General features: G+C 38.5%; 1 protein-coding gene across 1 annotated transcript in view; it reads right to left on the bottom strand.

The window, feature by feature from the left end:
- Window positions 1–16,717, bottom strand: part of SLC9A9 (solute carrier family 9 member A9) — a gene marked incomplete at its 5' end in the record, with an annotated part of 207,296 nt that overhangs the window by 52,942 nt on the left and 137,637 nt on the right. The window contains one exon of the mRNA XM_082487179.1: window positions 5,237–5,285. Coding sequence (XP_082343305.1) covers window positions 5,237–5,285 — 49 coding nt within the window. The remainder of the gene's footprint in view (window positions 1–5,236; window positions 5,286–16,717) is intronic.

Here is a 16,717-nt window from a genome sequence, read left to right as displayed (position 1 = left end):
CCCATTTTCTAATAATTTCTATGTTTTAATCTAATAATACATTAAAAATCAATTTCCTTTGATATATTAACATGCATGTAAATTGGCTGATGATAATAATGTCAATGGTCTGATCCTTGAAACTATAAGGTCTAGTTCCAAGCCAATCTGTATATAGGAACTTTTACATTGATTTCACTGAGTTTTGAATAAGGTTATATGGAGACAGAAACCGTAGCTGCTGCTGATTTTGTTAATGCCAAATGTGGTCACAGCAAACTTACAAATGCACCAAATAGGCCAAATATTATTCTTGGCATCTGGTTCCTTGTTACTGAATCGAGTATTTTAGCAACTTCCACTAGCAACTGGGGAGGCTGAAGCAGGGAAGAAGATGGAGTGTGACAAGTGTTGCACCTTCTCACTCTTGTATATGAAATCTGTGTTGTCTCATCAGCTTTTGCGTTAGTGGGAATCTGAGTAGCTCTCTATAGTGCAGCTCATCCAGAAGCACTGCAGGTAAGGGATTGTTGGAGATGTCAGTTTGAAGGCTTTTGGGCTATTGCAGATCTTTGTGTCGTAGGATTTTAAAACTTTTCACTTTCCCTACAGTTCAGAGAGGTGAAAGTATGGGAGACAATCTTCTGGGCCAAAAATTTTTCTCTGGAAAGTGAGAATGCCAATGTTCCTCCACCCTTGGGAATTACCCAGATGGAGATTATTCTCATTAGCCACTTGCAATAAATTCACCGATTGGCTGGCAGATGAAACTGATGGGGAAAGTATAAATAATTTCCTTATTATACTAATAATGATATAGAGGTGGTTAAATAAACTATGAAGATTAGTTTGACAGAGATGATATTGATAGGTGTTTTGCAGGCCATTTAGTTTTCTCCCGAGATCAATACTACATCTACAACAGTTTTCCAAAATACTTGTAGAAAATAAATTCTTACACTGTCTTGACAGAGATTTAACATAGCAGAATTTGAGACACACTAACCATCTGAACAAAATATGCTTTCGACTACCTTTGTTTATGGGAAATTAGTTAAAAAGCCCACTTCCATAAAAGCTTTTGCCTTTTTTAAATAGATCAACTTTTTAACTCTGTGTAGTGATTATGTATCCTGCATTCTGCTTATCAGTCTTAGCTTGTGGTGTTTATACTCGGAATGTATGTGATGTGCAGCAAACTGACTGCTTTTGTTTATTTTTATGTTATTTTCTATACAATAATATATATTACTATCTGCATTATATATTATGTAATTAAGTTCCTTCAGAAGTGAGTTACGACAGTCCATCAATAAATAAATGAATACAAATATCAGGCTATTATTTCTTCTGTTTATGCTTATAGTATGATAACGATTTGATGATAAACACATTTAAGGAAAGGCAAGGCAGAACTGACAAAGAAATTGAGAGACACTTTTGATGGATGAGATCACAGCACGGTGAAGTCCAGATGGTAATTGTACATTAAAAGGCTCTACACCTTTGCTAGGGAAGGAGCCCTGGGTTCCATGTCTTACAACTCAAACTGGAATTTTCTACTAGCTGACTGCTGAAATTACTGGGTGAGCCAACCTAGAATAGAGCAGTGAGCATAATCAGGAGTCCAGAAACAGCCGTGCACATGGAATTCTTGACTAAATAAATCCAATTCTTTCAGAGAAGAGAAAAATTAGTTTTGTGGAAGGGAAAAGAAGGAAAGAAGGGAGATCAAGATGAAGAAGTAGGAAAGGAAAAGGGTTATGCAGCCATACAGCTGCTATTGCCTCTGACACAGTACTTGTAAAGTGGAAGGAGTTTAAGGCTTTTTTTGCCCCTAAAAAAAATCCAGGTCTGGTTACAGATATGGATTGAGAGGTTCCCAGAACAAGATACCCTATGTCATGGTAGTTAGAGTGGTCACAGAGGAGATAGATTCAAATCTCTGCAGCAGACCTTGTAGCTTCCCCATTCTAACTGAGTACTCTGGATGAGAAGGAAGGAGCCTAGAGGCTTGTTTTTCACTAATTTTGCTGTTTTTTAAACATCTTATTCTTGAGAAGATTCAGCCATTATTTCTGGTACAGTTCCCCCAAAGCTCCAATTAATGGCACTGATTGTTGGCACGTGATTTGAAGTTGTTCTGGGTGAGAGCTTTAACTGGCAGGGGTAGATACTGGCACTTGATGTTATTTGTCCAGGTTCTTTGTGATGTTTAAGAATATGTGCAGGATTCAAAACAAGCTATGTGTTGGTTATACCTATGAAAAGCAGGTAAGTGTCATAGTGTTCAAACCACTGCCTTTGATGATTCCCCTGTTGTTGGTCCCATCCTGCACCTTGCTCCTCCCCACTGTGTTTTGTCAGGGGAGGGAGACAGAATTTTAAGTAGTTTGATGGCCCAAGTTGTGTACCTTGCCAAAGGTTCAAGATTCAGGTACACTTAACCTCTGATGTTAAATACCTGGCCCTTAAAATGCAATTCTAAGGTGCAGCAGTATTGCCTGCATATCGGTACACATATAGTTATCACAAGCTTTAGTTCAAAGCATACTCTTTCAGGCTTGCAAGGTACCTATATTCTGCCAAATGCTATGCCATTTTGTGAAGAACTCAAAACATAATCAATAAGTGTCTTGCTTGGACATTAAAGAGTCGCTTTTTATCCTGTATAAGGTTTGTTTGTGCCAAGTGCTTTGCCTGAACTTCCCTGCGTATGGCTGTTACTTTTCATTCCCTGTGAGTCTGGAAAGGCCAACGACATTCTCTTAGAGGGATGACTCGTGTTAATATAGGATATATGCAAGAAAACCGACTTCTTTCACTGTGAAGACACACTAACATAGGAAGAAAATGAAAAGTAGGTAAATAAAGTATAAAACATCATATTCGAAATAAAGGGAAAGAAAAAAGACAATAAGAGGAAGAAGAGAAATGAGAAAGAGATGAGATGAAAGAGGAAATTAAAAGAAATAACCTGACATAAATTGAATAACTGTGATAGGTTCCAAGTTAAAACAAAGAGGGCTACAGAGAATGCAGCAGAGGTCTGAATTAGTAAAAGATTGAGATATCAAATACAAAAAATCAGACAAATTTAAATAGAATACCATGGGGGCGCGGGGAGGGGGGGAGAATAATCAGAGCAGCAAAACTATCTTCCAAGGTAAAATTCACTACTATAAGGGATGCTGACTTGGACATGATAGGGCATGAAAGGTGTTATATTTATTTACAACTTCTGTGTGGTATTGCTGGGTTTTTGTCAACAGAGATAGGTGTTAATTCACAGGGCACAGCTGGGACACTGGATGTGTTATTGTTATTCATAAACATGATTATTTTCATTTTTAATAAAAGAAGGAGAAACTTAGATGCCTATCGACTTCTGAAGAAGTGAGGTTTTCACAAAACATGCATTCAGTCAATTTTATACTGCATTCAGTATTCTCTGATCTTTGATAATTCATGAGTGCTGCAAAGTAGAAAATTTCTGAAATTATATAGCTTTAAAATCCAGTCAAGAATGGATTAAGATTAAGTTTCTGAGTACTCGCCTTGGTCAGAATTTGGGCAGAGGCATTGCAGGAATTCCTACCAAGACGCTTAGGACAGTGGTATTAGTGATTAGTCCCCTCAGATTCAAAATAAATCAGTATCTTGGCATGGTGCAATGGAGTGTTATGCTAGTCCTTTTAATAGTGACTGAGTAGCAAAACTAAGGATATGGTCAGATAAGAGTAATATTCTTTTTCCTTTTTTTTAAAGAAAGATTATGATAGGCACCTGAATTCCATTCAGTTTTGATGAAAGTTGAGACCCTAAATGCTTTCAGATATGTGTAAACGTTAAGAATACTCAGTACATAAGATACATTAAAATTCTGCCTAATGATCTTTTTGATGTATTTTCAAGTAAATAGTTCATGTCTTGCCCCAATTTATTTTCTACGTTTATATCACTGTTGGGTGATTTCAATTTAAGTTCCGCTTGTGCAGTCTGAAAAAAGCGCGTGGAATGGTATTTCCTAGAAACAGGAACACAGTTATTATTAGGCCCTTGTTTGCTTTTTGCTTTGGCAACTTTTCAACTGTAACATTGCTTCTCCCCAGTCCTGCTGCTGTTCCACTTACCATGCTGAAGCACATATTGTGTCTCTGTGTATTGACTCTATAGATTTCTACTGTTGTTGCAGGCAGTGCTGCATTTGAAATAATGCCATACATGTATGACAAAAAAGGGAGGGTGACAGATCAACAGCTGCAGCTTGTTAAATAGCCTCCTTAAAGTTTTCAACTTCAAAATGTAGGTTTCTATGTGAAAAATAACTGAAAAATATTTTCAGAAACCTGACCGACTAGAATTGAACATTACAGGTTTCCTTTTTTATTTCAGGGAATTAAACATTGTTCTGAGATGTATCATTTCCATAAATGCAGCATTTGGAAGGTGAAAAATATTTAGATTTATCAAGGCGATACTTCTATTATTTTGTTTATTAGATCTCTCAGGATATCCATGTTTATAATTTTCTTCAGAACTCTGTAACAGAGAGTTATAGAGACACCCCAGCTGGAGTACAGCATCCAGCTCTGGAGCCCCCAACACAAGAAGGACTGTTGGAGCAGGTCCTCGGGGGCTGGAGGACCTCTCCTATGAAGACAGGCTGAGCGAGTTGGGGTTGTGTGGCCTGGAGAAGAAACGGCTTTCCAGTATCTGTAGGGGGCCTACAAGAAGGCCAGAGAGGGACTTTTTACAAGGGCATGTAATGATAGGACAAGCGGTAGTGGCTTCAAACCGGAAGAGGGTAGATTTAGATTGGACATCAGGAAGAAATTCTTCACTATGAGGATGGTGAGACACTGGAACAGGTTGCCCAGGGAGGCTGTGGATGCCCCATCCCTGGAAGTGTTCAAGGCCAGGCTGGAAGGGACTTTGAGCAACCTGGTCTAGTGGGAGATGTCCCTGCCCATGGCAGGGGGGGTTGGAATTAGATGATCTTTAAGGTCCCTTCCAACTCTAACCATTCTATGATTCTACGGTTTTTAGTTACAAAATTTTCATGAGTGCGTGCACACTGAAAAATAAATGTATCTCCTCTCTTTGTATCTTGTACAATAGGTAGGTTGCAGCTGCCTTTTAATTTCAACCTGCCTGTTTTAAATATTTTCAGCTATAACACTATTTTTGACAAACATGATCTGCCAACCACTGAACAGTTTTTAGTTCAGCATGTATGTCTAAAATCCTGACATACCTGGCTTGCAGCTTCTGCTTTCAGATCTTCATCTGGATCTATGCCAACTCTGTTGAAAAAAAAACAGAAACAAAGACATATGGTAATGGTCTGATATATATTAGAGAGCTCTTTGAAGGTAGAAGTGTTTCTCTTGTGCCACCATTTCCTACTAGGTGAGAAATGAAGAGAAGAGCCGGATCTCATTAAGATCACTTTTTTTAATCAAGGCAAGTTCTTAATAAGTTTTTAGGAAACTTGAGATTCTTTTTAACTGCCACTCATAACACCTGAGATTAGATCTTTACCCTGGCTCTGTTCCATATCTGGGGAGAGATAATCAAGTCATTAACCTGTGTTGTGAAATCCTTTATTACTGGCTGAAGAGAGGTGTTAGGGAGGTATGTGGAGGATACTCAGGACTCTTGCCGTTTCTTGACTGTGCTGCGTTATGGGTGGCTTGTAGCATTTGGAAAGGGCTTTACTTGGTGCGCAAGGTACAGGGAAGCAAACCAGAGGGGAGAGGAGATTGCAGTGGGTGATGTGCAAGATGATGAGAAGCTGGGTGGCATTTTACTAATATGAACAGGGAAAAAATAAAATTGGCTGTCCAAAGTGATGTGGTGGAAGAATCAACGTATTTTGAATATGGCTGATACTCAGAACCTGAGGAGAAATGCAGCTGACAAATGTTATAAGTTGAATGACAGAGGCTTGGGCTGATGTTCACACCAAGAAAGGAAGGTGAGCAGTGAGGGATGATGAATAATGAACCCTCTTATCACTGGAATCTGAAGCCCACAGCTATAAGGGGACCAACAGCACCCAAATGCCTCACAAACTCCCACATAATATCAGGTCTACCAAGCCAGTACAGAAATAGTGATGCAAATAAAACATGCTCTTTCACTAGATTTTCATTTAAGGCCACTTTACTGTTTTTCTGACAGTCTTCCTTCTTGAGTATATTTTTGCTTTTGGTAATGACACATCAAAATAACTTTAAAAATAATATTTAATATTAAAAATTACATATCTCAGCATTATTTCCTGTAAACATTGTGTATGCACACTTATTCAGTCAGAGACAATGACAGGAACTATATGCAAAGTAGATGCTTTTTATATGTAAATACTGAATGGAAGAGAAAAAAGCTCTTGGGCTTCAACAAATCTGAGTCCTTCAGGCATAAATATCTTTTTATTAAAAATAACGATGCTGGTGCCGACTCAACAAGGAGATAGAATGAATAGCTGTTTCTTTTCCCTTTTTTTTTTTTGGTCCTGTTGTTCATTAAATTGCTAGAAAATTGCACTAACCTATTCATTAGTTTGGAGTAAAGCAAGTTAGGTATTTTCCATTTCATTAAAATGGAATCATTTGCACGGGAAAAGAAAAGGAAACATTACATAGAGGTTTAACCATCTGTCTGACATTGGATTTGTTATTGTCATGTACAGAACAGTGGTGTCTATGGCCTTATCTGTACTTGGTATTGTAAAACTAAGCAGCGTAAGACAGCCCTGTACTGCAGCGTGTACAGTGACAGCAGGATGTGAATGCTGAAATAATGGCACAAATGCAGGCGTGATGGTCCCAAACTCATAAAACGGGTCGGACTCAGAGACTGCCGGTCTCCTAAATGCAATTACATGCCCTGTTTTTAGATTACACTTGTTTGCTAGATGTGTTCCGACAACAGTACTTGGCCAATACAGATAAACCCCAGCAGTACAATAGTTAAGGTTCTGGACAGTTCTAGAAATAAAAAAATTCAAAGGATTTACGCACGATATGTGCAGCTGAAAGGCTACAGCACAAACTTCCCCACACTCTCTTCTCCTTAATGAGCTTGACTTGACCTCAAAGAATCAGTCTCCTGGGACAGAAGTAATTTAGCCTTCATGCAGTTCTGAATTTACTGGAGTTGAGAAACTGCCAGTTCTGACTGATTGTGTGTGCTGGAGTTGTGATGCGTTTATTATAGAATGTGCTAAGACAACAGAAAACATTTCACCCAGGACTAAAAGGACTGTAATAGCAAATGAGAAAAAGGGTAGGCATTGGGGCCAATAGGAACCAGAGTTTCTGGCTGTAATATTGTTTCAGTAACAGGGATAAAACTGCTAACTAATGACATTGACAACAGGAATCTACAGCCATAGAAAAAAAATTGGATTTACAGAGTTTCGCAGAATTTGTCATATGCTTAAGCTTCTCTGCATGTATAATTTCTAATCCTTATAGTTACAGAGATAGCTAACTTTGCCTTGTTTATTCTGCAGACAGTGGATTATCATAATATGGCACATATGAAGATACTCACATGAAATCTTAACAGGAGTATTAAATTTAAAGCCAGAAAAGCCAGCAATCGATATCTAATGAAATCACAATCCTGTCTTAGATTTTTTCACATATGAAAAAGAAAAGAAGGCTGCTATGTCACGTGAATGCCATAGAGCCACAGCTCATGCCTTCCTTTGGTCTGGTTTCTAGTCTCGTTTAAAACATAGAGTCAGATGCCATTGCTGTTTTTCTTGTGAAATAGTCTCTTGCTACTGGAAATCAGTGTGGATAGCACAATCTTGCCTACTGATTTAAAGTCCTTTGGGAAAAGGACCAGATCATTCTTTGCATTCTATGGGAGGGTTTTTTAATGCATTAAATAGCAATAATTTTTTTGTAATATTTTGAACATTAGCAATTTTATTAAATAAGTACTGAGCAGACTCAGATCAGTCAGTTCTGAAATTGAGGCTAATTATTTCATATCCAAACATAGGCTTGGGAGCCTAACATCAGGCACCTAGCATTGAAAATCATAGTCTGCTATAATTAACTCATATACTTGACATGAAGTAGAACGCTATTTTTAAATTGCAAATGTTGAAAAAACAAAGCATAACAAATTATATGAGACAGTAAAGACAACTGAAATTAAGCACAGATATGCACTTCAAGTTTATGTCCTTGACTTCCTCAAAATACCTGCTAGATCTAATGCTATTGCCACTAGAATTTGCAAACTTAAAACTCATATAAATTAATATGAAGGCCTCTAAGTAACACTGTTGTTAATATTTGTATGAATATCTTTCCCCTTTTAACCTTCCCAGTTTTCCATTTCTGTGAGAAGATTTAATGGATGATCAGAAAAATATTTTCTTAGTTTTTTTTCTTCTTTCTTGCTGTCAACTTTGTCTCTTTTCTCCTGTTACCTTGTTTTACTTCTTGCAGTCTCCCTTTTCCTTCCTTCTGTCCAACTTTCCAGGTTGGTCTCCATTCCTTATTCATTTCTTCTTGGCTCTTCTAAATATTGTCTGCTTTTATTTCTGCCTTTCTATTCTTGTATCCTTTTATTGTATACATTAAACATTTAGGATGACCTCTTTTCCATAAAAACAAATGCAATGACTTTTTAATTAGATCTATATTGCAGTGGAGTTTATCTACTCTATGTATGTAGATAGGCTTTTGTAATGTCTTAGATTCAAATGCCCTAGATACGAAGGAATTCAAAATCCTGAAAGCTGCTCTGTGTTGTTTTTTTCTTCTTTGGGTCATTTTTGGGTGTGTGTGTGTGGTTTTTTGTTTTTAATAGTGGCTGGATCAAAGCCTGGATTATATTATGAATATAGGAATATAGCCTTGCTATATTCAAAATCTGGAAGTGAAGCTTGTCACTTCAGCCAGACTCTAGAAATTAGGCTTAAGCATTGCTAGGAACTGTGCACTAGTCTGCAGAAGTACCCTTTACGGTTGACGGTATTTAAATCCCCGTGTGCTATCAAGTGCATCGTTTTTTTAGCAACAGTCAGAATGTATTTGTATTCAGTGACAAATTCCTCCTCTTATTACCAAAGCAGTCAATAACATCTTTTCTTATGTGGTTTGAAACGAAAATGGATAGAAAGATAAATCCCAACTTGTCAGGGGAACCAGTGGTAAGAAATAGGAATCCATAGGAATACCGACAGTAAATCACTATTCAGGCATTGCAAACTTTTAATTCCCTCACTTCAAATCACTGCAAAGTCAACACTGTAGGATAAAATCTCTACTTTCTACAGTGAAGCCGCATAACAACATATAGACTCGCCTTCATGAGGATATAGGCATGCAGAGCAGAACTTTTGGTGTCTATACTTACTTGTGTGATTCTCAGCCCTCCCTCACTTTAGGTGCCAGGAAATCTGTAAATAGAGATATTTCTCTGAAATCTGAATTCTAATTATTGAAATTCTACTTCTGGGCTTATATAGGCTTTCTGTATTTGCAGAATGGAACCTGGTTCACGCAAGTTGAATCTTGCTTGTAGTCCCACCTGGTCTGGTGTACACCTACCACATACACCGGTTAGCTGTGCTCCAGATCAAGCAGCAAGGAGTGGTTTTATTTGAAAACATGTCCTGACAGCATGTAGTTGATTCCATCCACTGTTTTTATTTAATGACTGAACAACTCGAGTGTCCAGCAAAAACTGGAAAGCCTGGTTTCATCAGTCACCTCCAACTGAGGTGATTCCACACCACACCTCTCAGAAGTGCCATAAATACGGGCCTGAGTATGATATGGAAGGTGGCACTATCCACTGTTCTGCTAATGTCCTGTTGTACCAAATATCTTTCAACTTCAAGCACCAATGAAGCCCCAAGAAGCAGTTATTTAAATGTGTATTATTTAATGCAACTAGTGATTTAATGAATAGATTGTCAGGCTTGGGAAAGTTTACAAGAGAAATGTCTCCTAATGTGAGTAACTATCTTCCCTGATCTAAGCGTATGATGGTGAATATGTACCTGATGGAACATGATACTACAGAGCTGTCAGATAAAGGTCAGAATTAGCCATGTCTCCTCTACTTACTTTTCTAGATTAGTGGGGAAACAAAGGCAATTCAAGAGGTGAAACATTTGGCATCTCTTTCTGTTTCTGGCTTCACATTATAAAATGGGGACAATACTTCCTCCACCCCATTGTTCATCTGTTGTGTATATTTAGCTTGTAGGTGTGCATCCTTCATTATGTTTGTACAGTATCTAGCTTAACAGAGCTATGATTTTGTTTAGGGCCCTAGCGGTGCTGCTGTAAAATAATAACAATGTTGGCTTCTTTGCTTGTCAAAGGTTTTACGAGAAGAACTCACCCTCAGTGCAATTGTCTCAGCCTTCCACTGGCTCTGTCTCATTGTAACTAAAACAGTCTTTATGCCTTAGCTTATATCTCAAAAACTGCAAATACCAGGAAGGGTTTTTTGAGTAAGTGATTTATAACCCAATTTTCAAAGATGGCCATTAACCAGCATTTGCAACAGGAGTCTTGAATATTTTTGCATGAATAAATCTGAAACTTGTAGCTATCCATCATCAGCATATTGCATTCAGTACAGAATTATTAACTGTAAAGACTAGAAACACGAGCAAAATCCAAAAAAGATTGTTTCACCATCTCTAATAAATCATTACAATTGAAATTAAAAAAACCTTCAGGATAAATAATGATTGCTCGGGCCATTATTCTTGTCCATATGGCAGTGTGATGTGTATTCCTAACGAACTGACACCTAAAATCTGCTTTTCCTTCTAGATTGCCATGTTTCTGCTACATATTGCTATTGCTGTGGACTGGTGCTGTCAAAGACATCTGCTTTTTTATAGTACAATATTTTGATTGACATAAACTCATGGACCATTATGGCATGAGTATAGATCTGCAAAGGTCAGCCCGAGCTGATTTTGTTAATAAATGAAAACACTAAGTTTAAGGCAAGAATAATCACTTGTGTCTCACAGTAGAAAGAACAAATCAGTTTAATTTCTTGCTGAGAAGGATTAAAATAAATTATCAGGTAAACACTGCTTCATAAGTGGTTATGACAGCTGTTAGTCATGTGGCTAATGCTTTCTATCTTACATACACAACATACTGAAATAGAACAAAGAGCATGATTTTAAACCTGTAGAATTATGTAAGAGATAAGTGTTGCCATAGTTTGCTGAACTTGTAATTTCATAAAACTGGTCAGATAATTTTTTGGGAAATGCTATGCAAAACATTAGTCCTACAGTCAAGCTCTATGGACCGTTTCTGGTGGACATATGGAGAACTACTTAGTTGCAGAGTTGGCAATTAAATTGTTAACTGTATAAATGCCTTCCAAGTAAAGAAGGGCTGTCATGCGTTAAGATAATGTGTAAATGCAAATAGAAGATAAGGGTGAAGAAGGAACTGTGTAGTGCTCTATAGGAGGTCCACAAGTTATAGTCTCTGGATGTGATCTTAAGTATCAAAGAGATTGTGAAATTGTGGATAATGCAACCTCATAAAATTTTACCAATTGCTTCCCTACAGCTGTGCAACTGTGTGAAGCACAATGCTGTGAAATTTAAAAGTAGATGATGGCTTACACTTAGATTTGCATCATGCACTTATGCGGCTAGTAACTAGAACAATGAACTGGATCTTTAGGTATCTGCTATCTGATTCTCGATTCTGTTAATCCTATTTTATCTGGATATTGGGGGAGGGGCTAAAATAGTTTGGTCACTTGGAAGTAACAAGGCACAGCTGTATGGCAGAATGCAGTATCAGGTATCTTACAATCATGACAGCATGCCACGTCAGCTTAGGAGTTGTGAGCAGCAGTAATTTACATCCCTGTAATGCTTCTGGCCCACACAGTAGCTATGAATGTCGTTGTGCTATGTGAATATTACCTGTAGTGCGGAATCAGGCTTCTTGCTTAAAAATATGAACCAAAGTTGGCTAAAATAAGCATCGTTTAACTTCTGGTATTTTTAGAAATCGCCATTTGTAGTAGTACCAGTGCATGTGAATAGAATTGGAATAAAATTGGTGTGAAGGTTGGCAGCAACCAAAATAACGTGAACTGCTGTGTGGTAACAGTGTAAGAATTGGGACTTGTTTTCAGATTTACAGAATCACAGAATTATCAGAGTTGGAAGGGACCTCTAGAGATCATCTAGTCCAACTCCCCTGCTAAAGCAGGATTGCCCAGAGCACATTACTCAGGACTGCATCCAGGCGGGTCTTGAAAATCTCCAGGGAAGGGGACTCCACAACCTCCCTGGGCAGCCTGTTCCAGTGCTCTGTCACCCTCACCGTAAAGAACTGTTTCCGTGTATTTGAACGGAACTTCCTGTGTTCTAACTTGTGCCCATTGCCCCTCGTCCTGTCACTGGGAACCATTGAAAAGAGCCTGGCTCCATCCTTCTTCAACCCACCCTTTAGATACTTGTATGCCATAATAAGGTCTCCCCTCAGCCTTCTCTTCTCCAGGCTAAAGAGTCCCAGCTCTCTCAGCCTTTCCTCATAAGGGAGGTGCTCCAAGCCCTTAATCATCTTAGTTGCCCTTCGCTGGACTCGCTCCAGCAGTTCCCTGTCCCTCTTGAACTGGGGAGCCCAAAACTGGACACAGTATTCCAGTTGTGGCCTCACCAGTGCCGAGTAGAGGGGGAGAATGACCTCCCTCGACCTACTGGCCACACTCTTCCCTATGCAGCCCAGGATTCCATTGGCCTTTTTGGCGACAAGGGCACATTGCTGGGCCATGGATAATTTACTGTCTACCACAACCCCCAGATCCTTCTCCTCCAAGCTATCTCCCAGCAGGTCAGCCCCTAACCTGTACTGGTGCCTAGCATTCTTCCTCCCCAGGTGCAGGACCTTGCACTTGGTTTTGTTGAACCTCATTAGGTTCTTCTCTGCCCAGCTCTCCAGCCTGTCCAGGTCACGCTGGATGGCAGCACAGCCCTCTGGGGTGTCAGCCACCCCACCCAGTTTGGTATCATCAGCAAACTTGCTGAGGATACACTCTGTCCCCTCATCCAGGTCATTAATGAATATATTAAACAAAATTGGACCAAGTATTGACCCCTGGGGGACACCACTGGTTACAGGCCTCCAACTAGACTCTGTGCCGCTGATCACAACCCTCTGAGTCCTGTCCCGCAGCCAACTCTCAGTCCACCTCACTGTCACCTCATCTAGCCCATACTTCCTCAGCTTCTTAATGAGGATGTCATGGGAGACAGTGTCAAAAGCCTTGCTAAAGTCAAGGTAGATGACATCCACGACTTTCCCCTCATCCAGCCAACCAGTTAATTTTAGGATAAATTTAGATTTAGGAAAGATTATTGTAGTAGATTTTCAGTCTAGAATAAGAGGTGTTAGTTATATTGTTTATTAAATTATGACAGGCTTGTTACACCAAAGTTTACCAAATCTAGATGAATGGGAAATGCAGGTTGTGTGCTTATATCTGCAGACACAGTAATTGCACGAATTACATTGAATTCCATGTCAAATTGGAAAAATAGCAGCTACTGGCTCTGCCAAACGCACTCTGCACGCTTACTTTGCCCTAATGGCATACTACCTATAGCTAAGTAAGCAGATCTAACTCACAGCACATTGCTGCAAGTCAGTTCAGGCCTTTTTCGTATTCAGGCAGTGGGCTGCACGTGATTCCCATTTTAAAGCTTGATTCTGAAAAATGTAGGGGAAGGCCACTTTAGATTCATGTGTATATATGTACATGTGTGCAGTCTTTAGGGATCTAAACTCACAGTTGCTTCCTGACTCTGAGTGCGTGAGAAATATTATTTCTGTCCTTTCTCTAGAAATATTTTCTTGGATTTCACAGATGTTGCCCAATTAAGTATCTTCAATGTGTGGCCCATAGACAGCTAGTGAAACCCACAGAGCGTTTTCCCGCCTGCTTTTCAAGCATTCTATAAGCAAGTCTATAAGCTCCCTCTTATTTTGAAGAGCAGAGAGAAAGTTCAGAACAGTATCGTAGGGCTACGTGGCCATAGTCAGTTAATAGTCACTCAAGTTACACTCTTTACTTATTGATAGGTACGTGATTGCTTGTAGGCAGACATAGATTAATGGAAAAGCTTGAAAGGACTGTAATCCTCCTAAATTTTTATTTTTAATCTGAGCTACAGGAAAAAAAACACCCAAATCCTCAGAAAATCTAAAATTCAGGGTAACTCCATTGCTGCCTTCTAAAATGAAACTCTCATGCTAACAGTAGGATCTTTAATATTAAAGTGTTACAAAACTATTAAAAATTGGGTTTGTTCTAAATTGGAAAAAATATTTTCAGACTCAACTGAGATGCAGACACATCTGGAGAAAAATGTGGTTACAAGGTCACATTGCTCAGGAATACTACATTGCGATTAGAGACACTGTAAAATAAAACCACATGAAAAATAATGTAACTTGGATAGTTTTTTAAAGCTGCAAGAGAAGTTTAGCCATGAGGAATCTGCATGATCATAGCTGGGATATATAGTGCAATTATTACCTTCTCAGTAAGGCTGAATTTTGCTATTTGGTTTTCAGCTGAGTTTTATGTCCCAGATGAGAGGTGCGGCTCCTAGAATAAGAGGATCCCTTGATATGATATTATAGCATTGGTGCAGCATTGATTTAGGAGAAAGGATAGGATTTGATACCTCTTTTGGTAGTGATGAGGTTATTTCTTTTGAGTGCCAGCCCAGTAAATCCCAACAAAGTTGAGCTTTTGAAATAGCATTGGATCACAGCACCGAGTGGCAAGGCTGTCATGAGGTGACTGCAATGCCTCCTATCCAAACTTTTTACCCTGTAACTGTTTTGGAAAAAAATAAAAGGCATGTTTTGATTTCCCTTACTTTAAGCTGAATGATCTTGTATTTTGAATAGCATCTCTTGGGACTGATATCAGCCTACATGTGTTAAGGACAAGTGACCATGCAGAGAGAAGGCGCTACTGGTGATGGCAGATGCTTTATTGCTTTAACTTAAGGTGTTGCAAAATGAAGAAGTATAGACACACAAATGTATCTCTCTACCATCCTTTCAATAAGAGGCAGTACACAAAACATAATATTGATCAGCCTCCGTATGCCTTAAGCCATTCAGTATTATTACCATACTTATCCCCATGCTGTGAGGAAGTCTATAGATCAAATACTCTGTACACAATTCTAAAACTATATTAATAAAAAAAGCCCTGGAACATTATCTAAAATGCATTTTCAGTTAATGCAAAAAGACAGAAACACCACTGCATTACAAGTAGTATCATTTTCGCAGATAGCGAATGTCCTAATTGCTACTTTTATGAACTCTATGGAGATGAATACAGCTTTCAAAAAAAGAAAAAAGAAAAAAGTCAGGAATTAGGCCATTTTGTTGGCATCTTACTTAGACTACTAATGAGCTTTGCCAGCCAGGAAAAATGAGAACTGGTTTTACAAAAGATCTGTATGAGGAAAAGAAACTGTGCTGAGATGTATTTTGACAATTTCCTACAGATGAGGCTAGTTAATTCTTGGCTCGGAAATAACAATTCTCTCCAGTGAATTATGTCAATGATTTTAGAGCAGTAAAATGTTTGTTCTCTGAATCACTTTAGGTGTCTGTTCCTTTATTTTCCTTGAACATAAACAGCACAGCTTTGGAAAGAAGCCCAGGCCATTGTAGATGCATTACATTACTGCTAATGTGATTAACACAAAGTAAAACATTAATTGCTCCTGAGGCATTAGTCTAAATAATGAGATGACCAAGTCTAAGTTCCCTGGGCTCACAGCATGGGGAAAAACATATCGTGCACTTCATCTTTTGCATTGACATTTGAAATTTATCACGTAAGGCTGGTACTGGGAGCAATTCTGTGCATAGCCATTTTAAGTGAAGAGGTAATGCTGGTCAGGCTAAATGTACGCTACAACCAAAACATGCTGAGTAAATGCTACGGGCTTTGCTGCTGAGAACTGGTGACAAGGTACCTTGCGTGAAAGCTGTCACTGATCTGTCCCGTTAGGCTGCTCTTTTCACAAGCTGTGAAAATCAGCTGCATTGCTTAAGTTTGTATTTAATTCACAGTTTCAAATATGTTCACTTAAGTTCTGTCTGAAATGCAGCAGGAAACGATAGCAAGGACTTGTATGTGTTGATTGACACAAAGCTGTATGAACCAGATATACGGTATATCGGAGAATATGCCTTCAAAGATACGCTGTACGATTGTTTTATCAAAGAGTAAATCAAAATGGCATTTCTGAATTCTTGAAATGGTCTTAACCATGCAGCACAATGGCCTTGAGAGCTGAGGTCACTACATTCACAAGCAGATATGCTGCAGTTGGTAATCTGAGTAAGCATTGAATAGATTTTTTTCATGTTTACTCATCTAGAAGTAAATATTGTAGGATAGAGAACGCTCAGTTAGCTGTAACTTAGTCAATATGAATATAGAAAAAATCCTGCTATGAAATTAAAAAATGCTTTTATTTTATTTTTATTTTAGTTTATCTATTTTCCGACCAGATGTGTACTCATTAAATTTTTTCACCTTTTTTTTATATTTGAAATTACAAATGAAGATTTATAAAGGAAGAACTGAGGGAAAAATCTCAGACCAAATCAAATGCTATGTATTAAAATGGAAGAGTTTTGCCTAAATTTTCATTGTCTGT

Source organism: Vanellus vanellus, assembly GCF_965231255.1.
Source record: "Vanellus vanellus genome assembly, chromosome: 8".
In the NCBI taxonomy this organism is placed as follows: Eukaryota; Metazoa; Chordata; class Aves; order Charadriiformes; family Charadriidae; genus Vanellus; species Vanellus vanellus.
Note: the sequence above shows the minus strand (reverse complement) of the source record. Positions and strands in the feature narration are given on the sequence as shown.